The sequence below is a fragment of the Vigna umbellata genome, chromosome 8, assembly GCF_029865625.1.
Source record: "Vigna umbellata cultivar VRB3 chromosome 8, Vumbellata_1.0, whole genome shotgun sequence".
NCBI classification, from domain to species: domain Eukaryota; kingdom Viridiplantae; phylum Streptophyta; class Magnoliopsida; order Fabales; family Fabaceae; genus Vigna; species Vigna umbellata.
The window spans coordinates 16,970,222-16,992,678 of NC_142172.1; the positions used below are offsets into that span (position 1 = coordinate 16,970,222).

The following is a 22,457-nucleotide window of genomic DNA, read 5'->3' on the forward strand; positions in this document are numbered from 1 at the left end:
TGTTACTATTAAGGTAAATATTTTTCATGAGTCTTACACAAAAGGAGTATAAGCAAGAAGGAAATTCATCATGGATAGAAACTCTAAATACTAATAACCATTATTGAAGCTCAAATCAAGCCTTAAAATATATAAAAAAGAATAATGTTTTATTATTTGCGTCCAAATTTTATCTTCTTTCTAGAATTTCTTATAACATTTATCTTGTACATTCTAAGCACTGTTTTAAAAAACAGGAAGAAAGAACAACAACTTCTAATTTGTTATAAATACATAGCAAACTTATGTATGTACACGCAGGATGTAACATCCCAAAATATAGTAATTACCATAATTTAGAATTAATTACAATTAACAGTAAATAAGCAGTCTTTACAATTAACCAAGTTCAAAAGCCAAACGGCTTAAGGTTGCAGAGTTTCAATATACAACTCAAAACAACGAGCGCTAAATAACGAACGGTTTTAGATACAAATAACGTACGCTCAGAATAGGGTTCAGGGATAATTAGGACGAACGGCTTTACAAAATATTTAGCCGAACGTCCAACTAAGCTAACAATTCATAATTCTAATCTGTCGAGCGCTCTAAGGCTCGGCCTTCACTTCTACTCCAACTAGATTCGCCTCTTCCAAATTTTCTTCTTCCAGTATTTCTTCAAGGGACGTACCACCATCTGCTCACATCCACAACGGATGATCATTGCAAGACAAGACGAACGTTCATGGACAATTGACAACACAAGGAAAACGAAAGGGTAAGCTTATAATATTTAATTCATACATCTAACATACACATTCAACACTTCAATGCACACGCACAACATACAATTTAACATAATCCATCATAGTAATTTATATATATATATCTATATTAGACGACCGTCCGGACTGTATGAACCGTGTAGCTACAGGCGTCCTTGCACCCGAGTGATGTAATAACTGGGATACACTCAACAGCTGCCACTCGAGGTTAGCTCTATCCAAAGTACCCCTAAGGAATAGAACCTCCTGCCCTTCCCACACATGACTACCCCCTTCTACGTGAAGATGAGTATCACGGAATATCAGGATGGACCAAGCCAGCATTAGCTAACCACAGTCATACTTTACCAATTCAATATTCAACAAATCTGAGACGTTCCTCCTTGGAACGCTCGTTCAAATTCCATAATCATAAAATCACTTAATATAACGTTCGCTCTGTAACTTATCATAATTCATAATCAATCTCATCTTTAACTTTAAGAGTACAAAAGGACGAACGTTCAGTCCTTTGAAGAAAATAGGACGAACGTCCAAATACAGTACTAGATGGACGGACGTAACTCTCTGTTTTACCAATTAAATGAACTGATGCCAGTATTTGAACGAACGTAAGAGGATGAATATTCAAATGTTGGAACGAACGCTATTTTGAACGTACGCTTCGGTATAAGACCGAGCGCTGTTTAGGACGAACGCTTTGGTAGAATACCTTGCGTCATTTAAACGAACGTTCGGTATCAGACCGAACGTTACTAAGGACGAACGTTCGACATAAGGCCGAACGCTATCAAGAACGAACGTTCGACGTAAGGCCGAACGCTATTAAGAACGAACGTTCGACAGAAGGCCGAACGCTATTAAGAACGAACGTTCGACAGAAGGCCGAACGCTATAAGGGCGAACGCTTCGGTTAAAGACCGAGCGTTACGTATTTATAAAGTTTCAAATATTTATAACAGCTGAGCTGAACGAACGCTCAGACATCCATATGGGGACGCTCGTTCTCAAGCAGAATTCTTTCCAAATGAAAGATTTCCATTCTAAGTGATTTTAAGGAAAACCGAACGGTCTAAGACCGTACGATGACGAGCGTCATTTATCAAAGGGGATGATTTAAGTTTCAGATTTCAACATTTTAACATATACTTTATACTTCAAACGATTCTCAAGTCTATGAACTTTATAACTTTCACTTCCAGATTAATTCACATTCAACAATCAACATATTAATAACTCATACATTACAATATTCATCCATCATTCATACGTATCAAACCAACATACAGTTCAACAACCCAGAAATCATATCCGATATCAGAGAACGTTCATAACAGCTCAAACTTCATAGTTTTCATACATACAACTCAGATCATACAACATGCAGTATAAATTAAACATATAAGCTTCCCTTACCTGGATAGCAGTGTTCGTTCTAAAAGTATCACTTGGACTTGCCCAACTTATGGTTTTCTACCCTCCAAGATCTTTCTTATTCTCTTCAACTAAGCCTAACCAAAGAAACGTAAACGATATCAACTTAAGCCCTTGCATGTAACTGAATCTGGGTTCGAAGGAATTCCAGAAACGAGCTTATGAGTTGGAAATCTTACCGTCAACAGAATCTGAAGTTGTTCGGACCAAAATGAAGTTCACGGCGTAAGGGACGTTCCTACGGTTCTGAATGTTAAACGGAGAAGAGATGAATGAGTAACAGTAGAGAGAAGTTTTAAGGTTTCTAGAGAGAGGTTGGAGAAGATGAAGGGTTTAGGTTCTGAGGAAGAGGATGAGTGGTGCAGGTAAGAGAGAGAATTCTAGGAAATCCAGTTTTGTGAAATTCACGTTCGTTTGAGCGAACGTACCCCAAGCTGACACGTGCCCACTAAATTCTGAACTGGAAGCTTCTTCTGCAACACGTGGCGTGTGTGCATGTGAAGCCATGTGCGTTTTCAGAGAATGATGGGTGCGGTTTCAGTGTATGTCAGAGAGTTTATCAGATTTGGAAATGGGTTTTAAAATGAGATAAGCATGGATTGAGGGGTGCATTAATGGTGATGTGACAGGTAATTTACAGAGAAATTTTCAGGGTCTCACATTCTCCCTAACTACAAAAATTTTCGTCCTCGAAAATTTATAACTTACCCGTGAATAGGTGTGGATACAAGTCTCTCATCGCACTCTCTACTTCCCAAGTTGAGTCACCAGTCTTAGCGTCCCACACTATCTTTACTAAACGAACGTCCTTCCCTTTGTGTAACTTTGTGCGAACGTTCTCAACACGAACTGGTTGCAACTCCAGCGTTCGATCCGGTTGTAGGTGAATGTCTTCCAGTTCTAATACATGAGAGGGGTTGGCTATATACTTTCTGAGTTGAGACACATGGAAGACCGGATGTAGATTTGATAGTTGAGGTGGCAATGCTAATTCATAAGCTACTGGTCCAATTTTCCTCAAAATCTGGTACGGTCCTATGAACTTTGGCGACAGCTTCTTTGGACGAACGAATCTGCCTACTCCAGTAATTGGGTTGAGTCTCAAGAATACGTGATCCCCTGCAGCAAACTCCAATGGCCTCCTTCTTCTATCCGCATAAGATTTTTGCCTACTCAGGGACGTCTTCAATCTCTCCTGGATCAACTTCACTTTGTCAGTCGTTTGTTGGATGAGTTCAGGTCCAGTCAGCACGTTCTCTCCTTCCTGGAACCAGCAAAGTGGCGTTCGGCATTTCCTTCCATAGAGAGCTTCAAACGGCGCCATACCAATGCTAGCTTGAAAACTATTGTTGTACGTGAACTCCACTAGCGGCAGTATTTCATCCCAGGCGCCCAAGTGATCTAGGACGCACGTCCTCAGTAAATCTTCCAGCGTCTGGATGGTACGCTCGGACTGACCGTCCGTTTGAGGATGATACGCTGAACTCATCTGCAGTTTGCTTCCCAACTCGCCTTGTAACGATCGCCAAAACCGAGATGTGAATCTTGGGTCTCGGTCAGAAATTATGCTTGAAGGCACTCCATGAAGATGAACGATCTCCTTGATGTACAATTTAGCCAAATTAGTCATTGACATCTTCAAATTTACTGCTAGGAAGTGGGCGCTCTTTGTTAATCTGTCCACGATTACCCAGATTGAATCATGATTTCGAACCGTACGTGGTAGATGGGTCACGAAATCCATAGAAATGCTGTCCCACTTCCATTCTGGAATTTCCAATGGTTGAAGCAAGCCGCCTGGTCGTTGGTGTTCAGCCTTTGCACGTTGACAGGTCAAGCAAGATGCCACAAAACGAGCGACATCACTCTTCATTCCAGGCCACCAGAACGAGCGTCTAAGATCTTGGTACATCTTAGTCATACCGGGGTGTATGCTAAGACGACTGTGATGTGCTTCCTCCAATATGATCCGCTTCAGTTCGCCATCATTGGGAACGCACGTCCTACCCATGTAACGCAGTAGGCCGTCCGTCCCAGCATTGAACTCTTTGGCTCGTTCTGAACCGAGCGCACTAAAAATCTTCACCAGTTCTTCATCCTCTCGTTGCTTCATTCTAATCCGGTCAAATATGTTGCTATATATCCTAAGGTTACAGCACTTAATGCTGTTCGGCTCCAACTCAAACTGCAACCTTAGATCTCTAAAACTCTCAACCAAACCGAGCTCTTTCACCATCATCACCGATACATGTACTGCCTTCCTGCTTAGAGCGTCCGCCACTACATTGGCCTTCCCAAGGTGATAAAGCAACTCAAATTCATAGTCTTTTAAGAACTCCAACCAACGTCTTTGCCTCATATTCAACTCCTTTTGATCAAATAAATATTTGAGACTCTTGTGATCACTGAAGACTTGGAACGTTGATCCGTAAAGATAATGCCTCCAAATCTTCAGTGCAAAAACGACCGCTGCCAATTCCAGGTCGTGCGTTGGATAATTGCGTTCATGAATCTTCAACTGACGAGACGCGTATGCTACCGCTCGTCTCTCTTGCATAAGCACACAGCCCAACCCTTGATGGGACGCGTCACAGTACACTTCAAAAGGTTTGGTCGTGTCTGGAATTATCAAAACTGGAGCGCTCGTCAGTTTTTCCTTCAGCTCCTGGAAACGCATTTTGTGGAGTTATTGAACCCATACTCGAAATAATAAATATATTTTTATCTAGAAAATAGTATTTTTTTTTTCTGCAAAATTCAATGAAAATGAAAACTGGTAGAGTAACTCAATGTTTTGATACACATATACATATTGTAGTTATTATAGGAGTAGATGTTATATAATATGATATACTTCTGTAGTTACTAAATGAATGTTTTTATAATATAAATTTTAGGTTTAAACTCTTTAGTTGTCCTATTTATGTGGGTTTTTCCCAAGTTTGATCCCCTTGTTATTAGAATCCTCAATTGAGTCCTTATAACTGCTAATTTGAATCAATTGAGCCCCTGCCGTTAAATTTAGTTAATAGGGTTAAGTTGTTTTTGCACAGGTATGTGACAAATTTTTAAAACGTGACATATTGAGAGTTGAATACGTGGAATTTAGCAACTTTTTAAATTTTAAAAATATGAATTTCTGAAATGGGATTTAGGGTTCATAGAAAAGGAAGAAGAAGCTACAGGTGGCAAAGAAGATGAAAGTAAATCTGTCATTAAATGGACAGAGGATGACCAAAAGAACCTCATGGATTTGAGAAATTTAGAGCTGGAAAGGAACACACGGTTGGACAATCTTATTGCCAGAAGAAGAAAGGAGATTGATATCTGAGGTTAGACTTTGCTGATATTCCCAGTAAAAACCCAACCCAGAAAAACCCAAACAGCATCCAGAGCACCACCGTGAATCTCCTCGCGCGATCTCCTTCTTTCACCTGTAATTCCCAAAATCCAGAAAACGAAAAAAGAAACCAAACCGCCACTCTCCCTGAAATCGTGAGTCTTCTCCTCCATCACTGCCGCACAACCCAGAATCGCATCAGCCTACATCGCGCTACCTTCACTTGCAGATCCAGAAAAGCCAGAAGCGCGTAACCACCAAGAACTTCTTCTCCATAGATCGTGACGCAAACCCTGCAAGAAACCACTTCTCATGAATCGTGCCACCGTTTCAACTCTCACCATGCCACGTCTTAAAAAATTTGACACATCAACCTCCCATCTATGCATAAACTTAACCCCATTAACTAAATTTAACGGCAGAGGCTCAACTGATTCAAATTAGTACTTATAAGGACTCAATTGGAGATTCTAATAAGAAGGATATCAAACTGAAAAAAAACCCAACTAAAGAGTTTAAACCTAAAATTTATTATAAATATATTGGAGAATTTTTTTTAAGATGTTTAAAAATTATGATTCAAATAATTAATAATAATAATAAGAATTTTCTTCATTTTAATTACTTTCGTAGTCTGAATTTATTAATGAATATTATATATACATAAATAAATAAATAAGAATTTTTAATTCTTTTATTTGTTTATTAATTAATTTTATACACAAGAAAAATGTAAACAATAATTACAAATATGAACATAGAGAATTTAAACAGTAAAAGTACAAAAATAAGTTTCTTTAACAAAATGATCCTCATAGTTAGATACCTCATCAGAGAGCAAGTTGACTTTTTAATTTTCTTATTATATATATATATATATATATATATATATATATATATATATATATATATATATAAACACATACTTAATTATAGAAATATTTAACTAAATAATATATGTCTATAATTTAGTTGAAGATTATGATTTTTACATGTACAAGAATACAATCAATAGTTAGAATCTAATTTACAAATATTTATTATTTACTGTATTATATATTATGTATTGGTAATTTTTAAATAACATAACAACAAATTGATACAATGTTTAAAATTGAACATAGCAATTTCCAATAAGGTCCACTCATTTTATGTACCTACATGATATTCCATGGATAAAATTGTCATTAACAACTAATTTGGTGTTCCTATAAATTTCAATACCTAGGGTTTGTTTCTTCTGTTCTTCTGTGCGAGATTGAAGTGAAAGCTGCGGCTGCTACCCTAGCCTCTTCCCCTTTCTTTCTTAATATCAGGTACCCATTGGTGTTTCTGAATTCTGCACTGAATTTCAACGTTGCTTTTGTTCATTATAAATTTTGATTTGTTGAAGGTTAATGATTTTCTGGTTCTATATGCCCAAATTTTTATGCTCTTTTCTTCTGGGTTTTCTTTGAATTATATGTTTGTTCCTCTACATTTTATGACTGTGATTGTACTTCTGGTGATTGTGTTGATCCCGCTTATGGTTTGCTTTATATATATGTATATATATTTATGTTCGATTCACGGTGTTAGACTTGGAAATAAAATCAAACTGTTTGCTCTGTTAATGATAATGCACATGTTTTTCATGTAATGCTATGGAATTTATATGTTTTCAGTGGATTAGGGTTTAGGAGATAGAACGATGTTAAGTTGGAGAACGATATGATGATTAATTATTTTCCTATTGGTTTGATTGCCTGGATGATGGCACTCATGTATTAGCTCTATCTGATCATTCTCCATAACAAGATGAAATACGTTCATGGTTGGTTTATATAAGTGTACGACGTCATTTTGAACAAACGGTTTATCTGACAAACCATTGAGTAGTAGTTACTGAATTATGTCCTGTTAGTATTTCACTTTTGGTTTTCGCTGCATTTGTTAAAATTTGATGTTTAATTCATGATTCTATATAATGACTGTGTTGCTTTGTGTTTCCCTCTTTTCCCTACAAATGTACTATCAGTTGTTTGGTATGCAGTCCTTACTAACTACATCCTTGTAAACATTGCTTATATTTAAGCAGAATGGAATCCCAGGTGAAGCATGCGATTGTTGTCAAGGTTATGGGCCGAACTGGGTCCAGAGGGCAGGTGACTCAGGTTAGAGTGAAGTTTTTGGATGATCAGAACCGTCACATCATGAGGAATGTGAAGGGACCAGTGAGAGAAGGAGACATTCTCACCCTTCTCGAGTCTGAGAGAGAAGCAAGGAGATTGCGTTAGAGAGTCTTTTGATTGTTTGATTCAGTGTTCAAGAGAAACAATGCTGTTTTTTTGGTGGTTGTTAACAATGCCATATTTTATTATCCTGGATCTGTTATTATTATACTTGCACCGTGACTCTATTTCTTACGTTATTGAGCTGGCAGAGTTTTGAGTAAAATTGTGATTTTGGTTTTATGTACTGCTTCTCCTTTTATGTTCCCTTTTACAATGGATGTGATCAATCCAATATAATTTTTGGGCATTCTTGGTGTCTAAAATATTCTTGGTTTCCTATTTCAAAGAAGCATCATGCTTTGAGATTAGATTGTCCCCCGAATTTGTTTCTAGTTAGATTTGCACTTTTAATTTTGAGGCAACCTCTTCTGCCCAACAATTATCATTCAAACTTGCAATGGATACTTAAAAGGTAACATTGAAATTCGGAATCACCAATTAGTGAGGGAATAAATTAAAATTAAGAAATGAAAAAATCCGGAAGCAGCAACGACTGTGAAAGGAAATGATCAAAGGCCAATGACATATGGGAGAAGTTCAGTGTCTGAGTTAGGATGTTATTTATCTCCTAAGGATTAAAGCTTTTGGCATGGTGAATAATGGTCATGTTAAATGTAATAAAAAAAGTGACAATCTTAGATGCTACTTTTCAAGTTTTCTTTTGTTTTCACACCAAGGGCTGTTCCAATTTGTTCTTTACCAAAAGTTCTCTAGATGTGAATAGGTGTTGGAACTAAAACAATATGATATGACAAGTTTAATGCTATAAAATTTGTATGATAACAAAGATGGTTTGTGTTATAATATCTTTCAATGTGCAGATTTAATGAATTGATGGATTGTAAATAACAGAGAAGGTAGGTATACCAAGTTCTAAAATATAAGTGTCTAAGACACGCACATGCACTAAGCAAAAACGTTTTTTCTTTCCTTTGGATTGCATGTTTTTAAAAGACAAGTTCTCTGTACAAATCAAACTTCTCAAAACTACCTTAACAAGACTATTTATCTTTCCCAAGATTGATGAACCCTTTAGTCTCACCAAAAAGAATTTGTTCTCAAATAAAAAAGTAAATGTGTTGATTAACTTAGGAACCAAATTTTTGTTTTATACAATCTTATCAAAACAACAATGAACCTATCTACTCTAATAAGCTGATTCTGTTGTATGGCCAGGGAGAAAAGAAAAAAAAAATCAATTTTCTGAAGTTGATACAGAATATAAGTACACTTTTTCGTATTATACAGTGTTTTCACCTCATCTCTCCATATTATGAAAACAAAAACAAACACATCCTACACAAGGCCATTACTTTCTGCAGCTGATCAAATTTCCACTCCCACCCCATCAAAATGCTTTCTATAAAAAGAGGGGTTGATTAGCTTCCGGAGAAAAAAATTCGGAATTATTTATTGTATTCCAGAAAATATTTCGGAAGTAATAGGTTGGAGGAAGAAAATGATAGGGTGCAGGAAGAAGCTGCCCCTATGCAAACCACCAAGGCTCAAATCCACAGTCGAATAGAAATACCCAAACTTCAATGGGCCGGGCCTAACCGTTCAACTTAGGGTTTTCGATCACTATAAATACCCAAATGTCAATTCGATAAACCTAGGGTTTGTGTCGTGCAATTGGACTTGCAGCTTCTTCCGCCACTCCACTCTCTGCACCCTCTGTGCCTCGCCAATACAAACGAGTTTGTTCTCTCACATTTCTTTCTGCTTCTCTTCCTCTCATTCTTCTCTTCGCTAACTTCCTCTTTTCATTTTCTTCTGCAGCCATGGCGGACGTCGTCACCGAAGCTGGCGTCGTTGCGGATCCCACCCAACTAGATGTCAAACTGTTCAACCGCTGGAGCTTCGAAGACATTCAGGTACTTATCTCTTGCTATGACCTACCTATTAATCTTGTTATATTCTAAAATTACACGATTTTTCATGAAATTTATTGAAATGTGTATCAATGTGGTTTATTTATTTTGAGATTTTTTTTTTCTAATCAGGTTGGTGGTATTACTCTGATATTAAACTTATTAAAAGTTTTTTTTTTAATTTATCTTGGGAATTTTATGTTATTAGGTTAACGATATTTCGCTGGCTGATTATATCGGAGTGGTGTCGTCCAAGCATGCCACTTATGTTCCTCACACATCCGGTAGGTACTCGGTGAAGCGTTTCAGGAAAGCGCAGTGCCCCATTGTGGAGAGGCTTACTAACTCTCTTATGATGCACGGAAGAAACAACGGAAAGAAGCTCTTGGCTGTTAGGATTATCAAGCATGCCATGGAAATCATTCACTTGCTCACTGACCAGAATCCAATTCAAGTCATTGTTGATGCCGTCATCAATAGGTATGTTCTAGTATTGAAAACGATTTTGTGATGTTTTTATGTTCTATTGAGTTTTAATGTGTATATGTCGCTGTGATACTGACCACTTGTTGTATTTAAAGTATTCGATGAAACTGGAAACACGTTAACATATATATTCGCCTATTGTAAATTTGTTTGTAGGAATTTAAGAAAAAGTTTGTGATCATAAAATTGTAAGTTTGATATATTGGGGTAAGTTAGTGTCTTTTAAATATTTTTAATGTGTTTTGGCTCCAGTATATGGATTTGGAGAATGGAATGATGATTATGAATTCCCTATTGGTTTGATTGCCTCAATGATGGCGTTTTGTATTAGCTCTATCTGACCATTCTCGTCAATATGTTTTTTACTTATTACTATCTGTGAGTGATAAAATATTTTGGCTGGGAAAAGAGATATTAAGTATGTGTTAATGTCAGAACATGTAAACATTGTTTTTTCCCCTTGAAGTGGTACAATGGCCAGTTATACTACGAGTAAAGGACATCCAAAATTGATTAGTAGGGCTACCTAATTTTAGGGATCATTGTTGAGAGTTGGAGAATGACATGATGATCATTTATTTCCCTATTGGTTTGATTGCCTGTATGATGGCACTTTTGTATTAGCTCTATCTGATCATTCTCCTTAAATAAATTAGAATAGACTTATGAATTGTGTGCATTTGGGTTGTCCTAAAACTATTTTTTATATTTATATAGTATTTGAAAGTGAGATAGTCCCTTCTCATAGTGACTTCATGGGTGATTTAATTATTTTACTTGTTTTTCATGGAGCTTTTACATCTTATGGAGTTAGGAAATTCAATTTTCGTTGTTTAGTTACATTTTTAGGGATGATAGATCAATGTTGTAGCACATGGAGAATGACATGACGATTAATTGTTTCCCTATTGGCTTGATTGCCAGTATGATGGCAAAAGTATTAGCTCTATCTGATCATTCTCCTATATTGGTTTAGGGCATTTAATCTATACGAGGATGCTTTAGTTATTTACCAACACAGGAAAAAGTTAATTGTCGGTTTTTGGTTGACTTATATTTTTCGGGGTGAGAGGTCAATGATGGAACATATGGAGAATGACATGACGATTATTTATTTCCCTATTGGTTTGATTGCCAGGATGATGGCGCTATTGTATTAGCTCTATCTGATCATTCTCCTATGTTGATATTTATGGTTGATTTCACTTTATAAAGAAGTGTGCGTCATTACCTCAGGGAACTGACTTGTTATTTAATTTGTTGTGCTTAGATATTTATGTTCTCTTGCGACATTATTTTTTAAATTGCATTTTAAGTAGCCTCTTAATGTGCGATATTTTGTTTAATGGAATAATCTTCTGTTCTTGGTATTGTAAAGGATTAAATATTATGTTGATTGTATTGTAGTTATTTATTTGCTTTTGTTTTACCAGTGGTCCCCGTGAAGATGCTACTAGAATTGGATCTGCTGGAGTGGTGAGGAGACAAGCCGTTGATATCTCACCCCTTCGACGTGTTAATCAGGCCATCTATCTTCTAACAACAGGTGCACGGGAAGCTGCTTTTAGAAACATCAAGACAATTGCTGAATGTTTGGCTGATGAACTTATTAATGCCGCAAAAGGTTCATCCAACAGGTATAAATTTTCAGTGATTAAGTGAAGACTGCATTATCGTATTTAATTATAATCCCTGTTACTACTTTATTTCAGTTACGCCATCAAGAAAAAAGATGAAATTGAAAGAGTTGCCAAGGCTAATCGTTAAGCAGTTCGAAGCATGTATTGTACCAGAAAGATTTTGATTCGATCTTTGTACTTCATTTATCACAGTTTCGATTATTGTGTAATACTTTCTTTGGCTTTAGTTTATTTTTAGTTCCTTTTAAGGAAGAATTTAAACGAAGGATTTTGATTCTTGGACTTAAATTCATATTAGTACTAGCATGGTTTTTGAATTATTGTGATGATTTAAATGGGAATATGATCTCCGTTTCCCGTGTTCTATTTTTTGTTAAAATCAAAGACTGATTACATGAGTCACGGTAAAGGCGTCATAAAATATAATTCTAAAGTCATCGTCCAATTTTAAGAACTGTAGTTTAAAGAAATGCAGTTGTTAATTTAACTGTCCTCTTTGGCAAGGAGTAAATGTAATGATGCTGAATATCAAACAAGCTACTCGAAAGTAAGATTAACCGGAATTGAAGTTGAAATACAGGGTTATGATTTTTCATAATAGAAAAGTCATTTATATTTATATATTGATATATAGATACAAACAAAATATTTAATATATAATTTGTTTGGTGTTTTTTTCAGGTCCTTTTCATGTATTAGAAACTTAGTAGTGTGATTATTTAAGGTATTTCAAGTTGATAATGTAATTATGTTTTATAAGGAATTTAAAAGTAAATTAAATTTCTATTATTTTATTTGAAATTATTTATGTTTTCTAATTATTATTTTGGTGTGTTAGGTTGTATCCAATTTGGTTCCATAGATCTAATAGTTTAATAAGGGTCTAATTTGAATTTGACCTATTTGTTCTAATTTCTTTTGCAATCTGTCTTAGTTTCATTTGGATTTTATTAAATTGGACAACATAATTTTAACCTAACTTGCCTTAATATCATTATATTGACTTAGACTTGAATTATAAAGATTACCTTAATTTGAATCTGTACTGACTTAGTTTGATTTGAAATAAAGTTGATTCAGCTTGATTTAAACTTGTCTTTAGAGAGTCTTGATCGAATTATTTTTGGTTCGAATTAAAACTCACATAATTCTAATCTAATTTTACTAAAAGTGGAAAGACTCAGCTTAGATAAAATGTACCTCATTCTAATTCAAGTAAACTTAGTTTTGGAGTGATTTGACTCAACTTTCATGTTGTGGTTGAATTAGATTAACCTGACTTGACATTGTCTTGATTATAAGTCAAAACTAGTCTTGACATGAAGTGCGACACAAATAATCGTAGATTTGTCTTGACTTAATTCAATGTTATGGGTTTTTTCCAATAATACTCAATTTTGGTTGGTGTTGAGTTAGCTTATTCAAGAGCTAACTCGATTTGACATGAGTAAACTTGGTTGAACCTAAGCCATTGTCAACATGGCTTGACTTGAACCCAAGTTGATTTGTCTCAAGTTGGAATTAAACAAACTCAGCTTGATTGGGTTCACGACAACTCGACTTAATTGAAGTTAGGACCTACTTGGTGCAACTTGGATCCAAACCAACTCAATTCAACTTGGACTCAAGGTAAGTTGACTTCACATTGACCTATGTTAACTCGTTTTAACATTATATGAATTTAACTTAGTATTATCTTTCTTAGGCATTGAGCATGATTTATTTTAGTATTTCATAACTTGAAAATAATATAACACTTAATAGAAATTTATTAAAAGTTTTACAAAAATATTAAATATAAACTTTTTGAATAACTTAGACAAAAAAAATAACACCAATCAAGATAAATTACAAAATATTATTAATATTTTTAATTTTTAACAATTATTGAATATTTATTTATTTTTATTTTAGGAATAGTTAAAATATTTTATTTAAAAAAGACAATTAAAATTAACTAATTTTAAATTACCTTATTCAAATAAATCACTTGAAAAATAAAATAATTTGAAATGAGATAAGATGAAATTTATTGTATTTGAATTTCATAACACTACTAAGTCAACATAGCCACCCACATGTTTTTTTTCTAAGTGGATGCTGTGTTTATTCAAGAATTTCTTGTTGTACAAAAACAATGGCTAAATGTGATTAGAGTGTTTCTCTCTCCATCACCACCACCGCATGCTCCGTGCACCACCCCATACCTATTTTGCCCTTGTTATAAAACGGACGTCAACATTCGTTTCACCTTCAACGGATGTTGACATCTACTCACATATTTTATATTTTAATTTATTATTTATATATAAAAAAAAATCTTCAACGGATGTGATAACGGGTGTGGCACATCTGTTTAATAGATTTTTCAAATTTTTTTAATTATTATTTAAATAATAATACATAAACTAAATTAATAATAATTATTTTATTAAATAAAATTAATTTATAAATAATTAAGTAATAATTTTAAAAAATTAAATAATATTTATATATTAATTTAAAATATAATAAATTAAAAAATAAAAACTTAAAAAAAAAACTTCACGGATGTCGTCATATGTGGCACATCCGTTTTAATAAAGAGGTGAGAGTGTAAGATATTTTAAAATATAAAGAATAATTTTGGAATTTAAAAAGAAATGTAGTAATACAGGAAGCAATATATTGGGTGGTGTAGGGAATAAATTCAGAAATTGAATATCTTGAACAACTACATACTTCCAAACAACAACACAAACTTGGCAAGGAAATAAATATACCTACATACTATTCTTCTGTAGTTTTAAGATGGCATACTCAGGGTGAACATTGGTCAGGATCAAATTTAGGCTTAATATAATTTAATTTTAATATTTTAAAAATTATATTTAACCATTTAATTTATCAGCTTAGATTCAGATGGTTTGAGTTGCGGGTTAATTCTATTAAATTTTTTAGATTAAATTTATACTAAACTAAATTTTTTAATAAAAAATATTATTTTTATCAAGATTACTTGTATAATTTTAATAATGATTATTATAACCATATATGATTTTATATAATTACTACTAAATTCTAATAAAGTAATATTATATTAAAAGTAAAATTTAAAATTAAAAAAATGACTTAATACTTATTTTGGTCTTTATTTTTGTAAGTTTTGTTCAAAGTAGTTCTTAACTTTTTCCGACGCTCAAATTGGTCATAATTTTTGTTTAATTTGGTCATTTTGACTCACGGCGTCTAAAATGTTAATGACAAAGTGTCCACGTGAGTTATTAGTGAATGCCGTGACTACTACATCATCTCATGTTTTTCCTAAAATCCTCGACTCCATCATTGCCACATCACACATCACTAAATACTCCCTTCCCGCCACTACACCGCCGCAATGCACTGCCATCTCCTTTCTCGTACCATTATCGCGAGACAACCAACATATTTATTGAGCAAGCTGCAATTGCAGATCTACAACCTCATGAGCAACCTGGGAAAAAACCCTTAATCGTGTACCAAACCGCAAAAACCTCCATGGCCAACCATCCAAACCAAACGCGAAGCCACCAATAGGGCAACCACGAACCACCGCCAAAACCTCTTTGAGCCACTACATCCTCACACCACCAACAAAAGCCACAACGAAACCTTAACAATCCATTTCATGCCTCTTGCACACAAAGTCTCATTACGAGTTAGAACCTACAAATCAGAAAGCCAGAGACCATCAATTGCAAATGAAACCCAAAATCTCCACCACTACAAATCGAATCAACCACGACAAGACTCTATGTTTGTTCAACCACTATAGATTTGCACAGCCATGAAGCCCAACTCGTGAATCATCATCACGATCAACTATGGAAGCATCAAGAATAAAAAACCATCACATCAACCACTCGCAAACACAAGCCTCATATGGAACCACCCTCACATCAACCCCCCGCAAACACAAGCCTCAAATGGAACCAGAGACTTCGAATCAAATCACAACAACGAGAACTCCACCTTTGCGCTGTTTTGGGAAGCCAAATCGCGAACCAGTAAACTCTAATCACATCACCACCATGGGTAGCCACATGAGAAAAAAAAGGGAATGCATCATTTGCTGATAGTTTATGTGAACACTATGTCGTTAACCATTTAGATGCATTGAAAATAACCAAATTAAACCAAAAAAATACAAAAATTGGGATAAATTTAAACATCGGAAAAAGTCGAAAACCACCTTAAACAAAACAGACAAAATTAGAAAATAAAATAGGTGTTAAATCTTTAAAAAAATATACAAATTTATAAATATTAAAATATAAATTGGAGTCGAGTCGGATATATATAAAGTTCTAATTCATTGTCCAAACTCAACCGTAGTTATCCATTTTCCTCACTTTTATTTATCCAACCGTTTATCTAATTTAATCCAATCATATGCTGAAAATTATTTATATTTAATTTTATAATTATAATAAGGGTTAAATATGTTTTTAGTCCTTAATCTATCAAGCGAATTTGCTTTTAGTCCTTGATCTATCAAGCGAATTTGCTTTTAGTCCCTCTTTCAAAGTGAGGTACATTTTAGTCCTCATCCTTTAAGAAACCATAATTTTTCGTCCTCCAAATTCAACGGCGTTAAAAAAAAGCTGAGCTGGCTAACGGTGGAATGCCACGTTACTTTTTTTTTTCTGAGTCAATCTCCCTCCCTCACTGGTGCCGTCTCGACTCTGTCTCCAAGCAGTTCCTCCTCTCCAACCTGGCCCTCCACGGCAAGACCCGTCTGGACTCCTTCGCGATCTTCGCCGCCCCCTGCGGCCACTGCCGGCAGTTCTTCCAGGAACTTCGCGATGCCTCCGATATCTAATTCCTGATCACCTCCCACGCCAACCCTCACTTCACTTTTCTCCCCCTTCCTCTCCCTCCGCTTCGGCCCTCACGATCTTCTCTGCACTTCCTTCACCCCAGAGGACCCTCAGATCGGCGCGTTCTCGTTTTGCTCGATGACTTCGTTGTCAAATCCTCACACTCTCTCTTCTTCAACTCCCTCAAATCTCGAGGCTTCGATCTCCATTTCCACTGATGACCCCCAATTTCAGATTTTGTTGATTTGGGTCATGATTTTGTTAATCCAAAACGTAATTAAGAAGAAATTTTCTGAGTTTCTGGGTTTGATTTAGGGTTTTTTGGGCTGTTGCGTTTTCTGGGTTTTGTCTTGCAGGTCAGGAGGAGCTTCGCCGTTTGGATGTTCGACGGTGTTGCTTGGGGCGTAGGGAAAAGTCTCACGGTGTAGGTTTCCTAGAGGTTTGGGTGTTTTGCTATTCTAATGGTTATGTTGTGGAGGCTCGCGACAATGGTGAATGGTTGCTCATGGTGATGGTCCGATGCAGCTTGTAGAGGATGACAAAGGAAGAGTGGTGGCAGAGAGATTGAACTCGTAATGGCACTACTCGCGTTGGGTGGTGGCACAATGAGGTTGCTTGCATCTGGGTGTTGATGGTGGAGGTGCGTGATGGAGGATGGCGACAACTAGGGTTTTTGCAGCGACAGTTTCACGACGACATGGTGGCTGGTCGGCGCAACATTGTGTTGGCAATGTGACATTGACGACGAGAAAGATTGACGTGACAGAAAAGTTGGGAAGTACTCAGGTAAAAAAAATGGCTTGGCACTTCACCGCTAGCCAACTCAGTTTCTTTTTAATGCCGTTAGTTTTGGAGGACGAAAAATTAAGATTTCCTAAAAGAGAAGGACTAAAATGTACCTTAAGGACTAAAAGAAAATTCACTTAATAGATTAAAGACTAAAAACATATTTTACCCTTATAATAATAATAGCAATTTTACTGTCAATAATTATTAAAAGAAAGAGTGAACACACACTAATAAATGTGTTTTCACGTGCCAAAGATAATAATTTTAAGTATAACAATATTACACTTGTAAATTGTAATCAATATATATATATATATATATATATATATATATATATATATACTATTAAAATTAAGAATATATAATTTTAATTACAACAAGTACAGGTTCTTTTTTTTCAACAATATATAAAGACAATTATATGCATCCATAACTGTCAACTAATTTAATTACTATTATTATTATAAATATTACTTTCCACGAACCTATTGATAATTCGAGATTATTATATATATAATATAGTAAATTTCATTCATTACTTAATTTCTTTAAATAATTTTATTCAACTCTATTTAAACATTATATTTTAATATTCAATACAATTTTAACTTTCAAATATAATTTTACGAAGAAATTTTATATTTAAATATAATAATAATTAAATAAATATGTTCATGAAGTTAAAAATAAAAAAATAACTCGGCTAGGTTCGCTTAAATCCAATTACATTCGCTACCATTCCTTAGGTTCATGTTGGTTCGGTTTGGATCCGATGATTTGAGACCCGAACCCGGAATATATTTGCTTGTATTCGAATCCATACCAACATCTTCGCCAACTCTTCCTCCCACACCAGCTTAGAGCAATGGCGGACCAACTCCAACTGAACCCTAACTCGGTGACCGGAATCACTGAGTCTTCGGTGCCCTCCGATGACGACGAACCCTCTCTCAGCTTCCACACTCTCGCCGCTCTCAAAGAATTCCTCGCCGAGCAGCAGCATCACTCCGACGCCGGAGGAGGGTCTGAGGTTTCTCTCTTGTCCGAGAATTGGAATTTGAGCCAGTTCTGGTACACTCCAGAAACAGCGAAAACCGTGGCCGAGGAAGTTCTCACTCTCTGCGGTGGCGTCCACGCTCGCGTTGCCTGCATTGCTTGCCCTACTCTCTATGTTTATCTCAAGGTTTGTTGCGGCTCCTCTGCTATTGTAATTTGATTTTTATTTTTCTTTTAATTAGTAAATTGTATTTACCTTTTTGTTTGAGTGAGAGTGGTTGGGATTACTGTTCACGATTTTGGTATGAAATTTTCATGATGGTTGAAAAGTTATTGAGCATCGTCTTACCTGGATTATGTATGAAATTTGCTTAGACCAAGTTTAGTTGGTTCCAGTTGAAATTAACTTAGATTCTTTAAGCTTGATCTCATGATCGAGTTTGATTGTTGTGTGAAAAAAAAATATAACTGAAGGAAGGAAGACTCTTCTGGAGATAGTCAGTGAGATTTTTCCGAGAAGATTACTCATGTGCCAAGTCTGGATATTTTGAAACAATAATATGATTACCCAAAAGATTGTATGATGTTTGTTGTGGTCTTGGCTTAATTTGTAATATAAAGTCTCAGTGTAGAAAATGTTTACAATTTCAAATCCTTATAGGTGAAAGTAGTTTATTTATAATGCATTGAATCAATTATTGCTATTTATCATAAATTTGTGAACTTTTATGATAATTATTTAATAAGTAATACTTGTGATGTTTTCTAATTTGTTGACAGAGTACAAATCTTTACGCTAATAGTCTATGAAAATTAAGCTCATTTGAGAAAGGTAAAGAGATGAAGTAGGCCTCATTTTCAGTAATTAGTATTACCTAATGAGTTCAATTAGAATACACTGACAGTAAATTTTTTTTTTACTTGTTCATACTATCATACATTTGTCAAATTCATGCACGACAATTTTTTTTATAATACTTTTAAAGTTCATATTTAGAGTGTTTTCTAGTTTTTAAGTAGTTGACAATGTTATAGATATTGTATGAAAATTCAACTCCATTGGATTTGCTTTTGTTCTAACATTCTCTTTTTCTTTTCTTCAATCTTCAGCAAATGAATCCTAATGCTACTGTGCAACTTCTTGAGTACGACAAACGTTTTCAGCAATATGGAAGTGATTACACATTTTATGACTACAATCTTCCTGATGAAATACCATCAGAATTGAAACATTCCTGCAAAGTTGTAGTTGCAGATCCTCCTTACTTGGTGAGAATTAATTGCTGACGATTTACCTTGTAAATTGGCGTCTTCTGTACCTTTTGCTTCCATTTCTGTCAATTGTTTTTTACTTGACAGAAAACTATAAATGGTTTGATTGGCTGAGGATAAATTGATCATCGTGTCTTTTTCTTGTGAAAAATTATTTTTGTAACTTTAGTGTGCAAGAGTTTGAACTGTGTAGCATAATTAAGTTAAAACATTCCGAGTCAACTAAGATTTATTTATTACAAAACTATTGCTTACATCTCTTAACTTGGATTCCTCCATCTCTTATATACCTTTTCCCCATCATTTCCTGATTAAAAGCAATAACAGTACTGTGGTATGAAGCAGATATTCCTCTCTCCCCTGTACGTTTGATTGCAAGTAGAAATCAATATGCAGCTAATTTTTTATTTTGCTTTCTAGAAAATTATGCCGTGTTGGACAAACCAAAGGCTGTGCTGTGTGGTGCATTACTTAACATCTCTTTTCAATGAGTTGAATTGCATTTTTCATGGATACATAGGTTTCTATATCTCACTGTGAACTAATTTAAAGCCTGTTTTGTGTATTCACAGCTTCTGGCAATGAATCACCAGTCTGCTTTATTTTTGCGTAACAGACTTTTGTATTTGTACTTGTTACCAGAAGAGGAACCCACAAGATTATAAGAAAATCTAGTCTTATTCAAGACATGACAAATCTTTTGTCATTCCATCTTAATATAAAGAGAAAAATTTATATTACTGCCTAAAGATTCGTTTGGGTGAATAGCTTGACCACAGATAAAAAAAATTCAGTCTTGAACCAGTATCGTAATCCCCGAATAATCTCTTCTAAGAAGTTCATCCAAATGGTTCCAAAATCTAGGAATAGGAGTGAGTGTAACTGGTGAGCCTTTGTTATTCAGTTTGTAATGAAATTTTTGTTCCTTTGGGGGAAGGGGTTGGGGTGTGGAGATAGAAAAGACATCAAGTGTGAGGCTGAGACTGACAGTATACAATACTTCCACCTTAAAACATAGTGACATAACTAATGATTTTCTTGACGTAATTAATTATTTGATAGTAGAGCCAAGAGTGCTTGGAGAAAGTTGCTGAAACGATTCGTCTGCTCATACAACCTGGAGAGTCATTTGTGCTTCTGCTGACAGGTATCAATGAATTTTATCATATTGTGCTTTTATCATTTCTCTAAAAATGATAATTTACTTGTAATGTTTATGACGAGATGATCAGTCTGAAGAATTATTATGAAATATAACTATATCCGTTGTTGGGTATTGTAATTTTTGTATTACACTTTTGTAGGGGAAGTGCAGAAAGAAAGGGCAGCAGAGATCTTGGGCCTGTATCCTTGTGGATTTAGGCCTCAGCATTCCGGCAAACTTGGAAATGAGTTTCGGTTGTTCTCTAACTATGACCCTGAAACGAGACTAGGAGGGTGGGAAAAATAGGTACATACTTTTCCTTTGGTTGCCTTGCCTTTCATGTCTCTAATTACATGTCTGTGTAAAGATTAGGATAAAATATGTTCTCAGTCTCTGAAAATTTGGTCAAAGTTAATTTTAGTTCCTTTATTTTAAAAGCGGTGATTTTGAAGATTTCATTCTTGACTTCATTGCCTTGAACGGGGACGAAATCCATTACATTTTAGAAAGTACAAGAACCAAACAAAAATTTACAATAAAGGAACTAAAATAACTTTGGGTATATGTTTTAAAATTTTCCTAATTTGGTTCCTCTCTTTCAAAATTTTTATTTTTATCTATCTCATTTTTAAAGTTCTCCACTCATAGTCGTGAAAGTGAAAGTAGTTATAAACTTATATAATTAACATTTAATGACAGTTATAAACCGTCACAAGAATCACTTTAAAGGATCAGAAGTATAGTTTACTTCTCCAAATTAAAGTGACCAAATAAAATAATTTTTTTAAGGGTTAAAACCAAATTTGAAAGAAGTTACAAAATTTGGCCAATTTTTGAAGCACATTTTACCCCCTACAGCTGGTCAGAAACTCAATTTCATCCCATATGTTAACGTGCTTATGAAAGTGAGTGTAGAATAAATTATATTCTATAAGGAATGTGCGTATGAAAATGAGTATAGAATAAATTGTGGTCGATTCGGGATTTTCCAATTTGAAAATGATAGTTGGAATATGATGTAGGTGTATGAAGCTGCGGTTGCATATATTATGACGTTGGGTTGATTGGATGATCTTGTTTGCCACTACAAGGACATCGAAGTTATTCTGCCAGAAATTTTGATAAAATATCATCGTTTCCGTGGATTGATATTAGCCTCTAGGGAACAAGTGTATTTGAATTTGAGATTGCTCTCCAATATATTTTCCATTTGTCTCGATTTCTTGTAAGAGGCACAGTTTTGGGTCGTGTTAGATTATTACGAGAAAATTGGTTTCAATGGACCCATCAAACCTATCTTTTCTTATATTTGCTTTGACTATTGTGAATGACAGCAGCATGTGCTCTCAAGGAAATTCCACTATGGAATCTAGTTGTGTGATTCGGCAAGGATTTTTGTTCAACATCATCATTTTAATATGAGGTGATTTATTACATTGACTCTTGCACAAGACAAAAGATTGTTCCTAGATGTCAGCATTGAATTAGGTTGTATACTTCATTTTCTTCTTATATCAAGTTGCAATGGATGATTGCAAGAATAGTTATTTATTCTCTAGTTTAAAAGATGAGTATAAAATCCCAGGAAGACAAAAATGAGTATAAAGTCC

General features: G+C 34.9%; 3 protein-coding genes and 5 non-coding genes across 8 annotated transcripts; all 8 read left to right on the forward strand.

The window, feature by feature from the left end:
• Positions 1-6,717: 6,717 nt before the first annotated feature.
• Positions 6,718-7,991, forward strand: LOC124839384 (small ribosomal subunit protein eS28). Its single transcript, XM_047315221.2, has 2 exons — positions 6,718-6,854; positions 7,616-7,991. The coding sequence occupies exon 2, from the start codon at positions 7,617-7,619 to the stop codon at positions 7,812-7,814; it is 198 nt and encodes a 65-aa protein (XP_047171177.1). The 5' UTR covers positions 6,718-6,854; position 7,616; the 3' UTR covers positions 7,815-7,991.
• LOC124839982 (small nucleolar RNA Z102/R77) lies at positions 7,242-7,324 on the forward strand. The gene has a single exon (XR_007028989.1). It is a non-coding gene; the product is annotated as a small nucleolar RNA Z102/R77 (small nucleolar RNA).
• A 1,357-nt stretch (positions 7,992-9,348) lies between the features above and the next one.
• LOC124839472 (small ribosomal subunit protein uS7) lies at positions 9,349-12,172 on the forward strand. The gene is made up of 5 exons (XM_047315327.2): positions 9,349-9,508; positions 9,591-9,685; positions 9,891-10,162; positions 11,602-11,805; positions 11,881-12,172. Exons 2-5 carry the CDS (start codon positions 9,593-9,595, stop codon positions 11,933-11,935), a joined length of 624 nt encoding a protein of 207 aa, XP_047171283.1. The 5' UTR covers positions 9,349-9,508; positions 9,591-9,592; the 3' UTR covers positions 11,936-12,172.
• On the forward strand, positions 10,435-10,515 carry LOC124840094 (small nucleolar RNA Z102/R77). The gene has a single exon (XR_007029001.1). It is a non-coding gene; the product is annotated as a small nucleolar RNA Z102/R77 (small nucleolar RNA).
• LOC124839863 (small nucleolar RNA Z102/R77) lies at positions 10,726-10,808 on the forward strand. Its single transcript, XR_007028969.1, has one exon. It is a non-coding gene; the product is annotated as a small nucleolar RNA Z102/R77 (small nucleolar RNA).
• On the forward strand, positions 11,048-11,128 carry LOC124840033 (small nucleolar RNA Z102/R77). Its single transcript, XR_007028990.1, has one exon. It is a non-coding gene; the product is annotated as a small nucleolar RNA Z102/R77 (small nucleolar RNA).
• LOC124839925 (small nucleolar RNA Z102/R77) lies at positions 11,262-11,344 on the forward strand. Its single transcript, XR_007028974.1, has one exon. It is a non-coding gene; the product is annotated as a small nucleolar RNA Z102/R77 (small nucleolar RNA).
• Positions 12,173-18,201: 6,029 nt separating the features above from the next.
• LOC124839556 (nucleic acid binding / methyltransferase) lies at positions 18,202-22,250 on the forward strand. Its single transcript, XM_047315448.2, has 5 exons — positions 18,202-18,618; positions 19,542-19,700; positions 20,769-20,850; positions 21,008-21,153; positions 21,870-22,250. Exons 1-4 carry the CDS (start codon positions 18,301-18,303, stop codon positions 21,151-21,153), a joined length of 705 nt encoding a protein of 234 aa, XP_047171404.1. The 5' UTR covers positions 18,202-18,300; the 3' UTR covers positions 21,870-22,250.
• The last annotated feature ends 207 nt before the right edge of the window (positions 22,251-22,457 follow it).

Excerpts from the sequence above, each read along its gene's own strand:
- LOC124839472 (XM_047315327.2), top strand. The coding sequence starts at position 9,593 with ATGGCGGACGTCGTCACCGAAGCTGGCGTCGTTGCGGATCCCACCCAA. Across the intron at positions 10,163-11,601 it reads GTTGATGCCGTCATCAATAG|TGGTCCCCGTGAAGATGCTA; the intron begins GTATGTTCTAGT and ends TTGTTTTACCAG. Across the intron at positions 11,806-11,880 it reads GCAAAAGGTTCATCCAACAG|TTACGCCATCAAGAAAAAAG; the intron begins GTATAAATTTTC and ends ACTTTATTTCAG.
- LOC124839556 (XM_047315448.2), top strand. The coding sequence starts at position 18,301 with ATGGCGGACCAACTCCAACTGAACCCTAACTCGGTGACCGGAATCACT. Across the intron at positions 18,619-19,541 it reads CTCTCTATGTTTATCTCAAG|CAAATGAATCCTAATGCTAC; the intron begins GTTTGTTGCGGC and ends TTCAATCTTCAG. Across the intron at positions 20,851-21,007 it reads ATTTGTGCTTCTGCTGACAG|GGGAAGTGCAGAAAGAAAGG; the intron begins GTATCAATGAAT and ends ACACTTTTGTAG.
- LOC124839384 (XM_047315221.2), top strand. The coding sequence starts at position 7,617 with ATGGAATCCCAGGTGAAGCATGCGATTGTTGTCAAGGTTATGGGCCGA.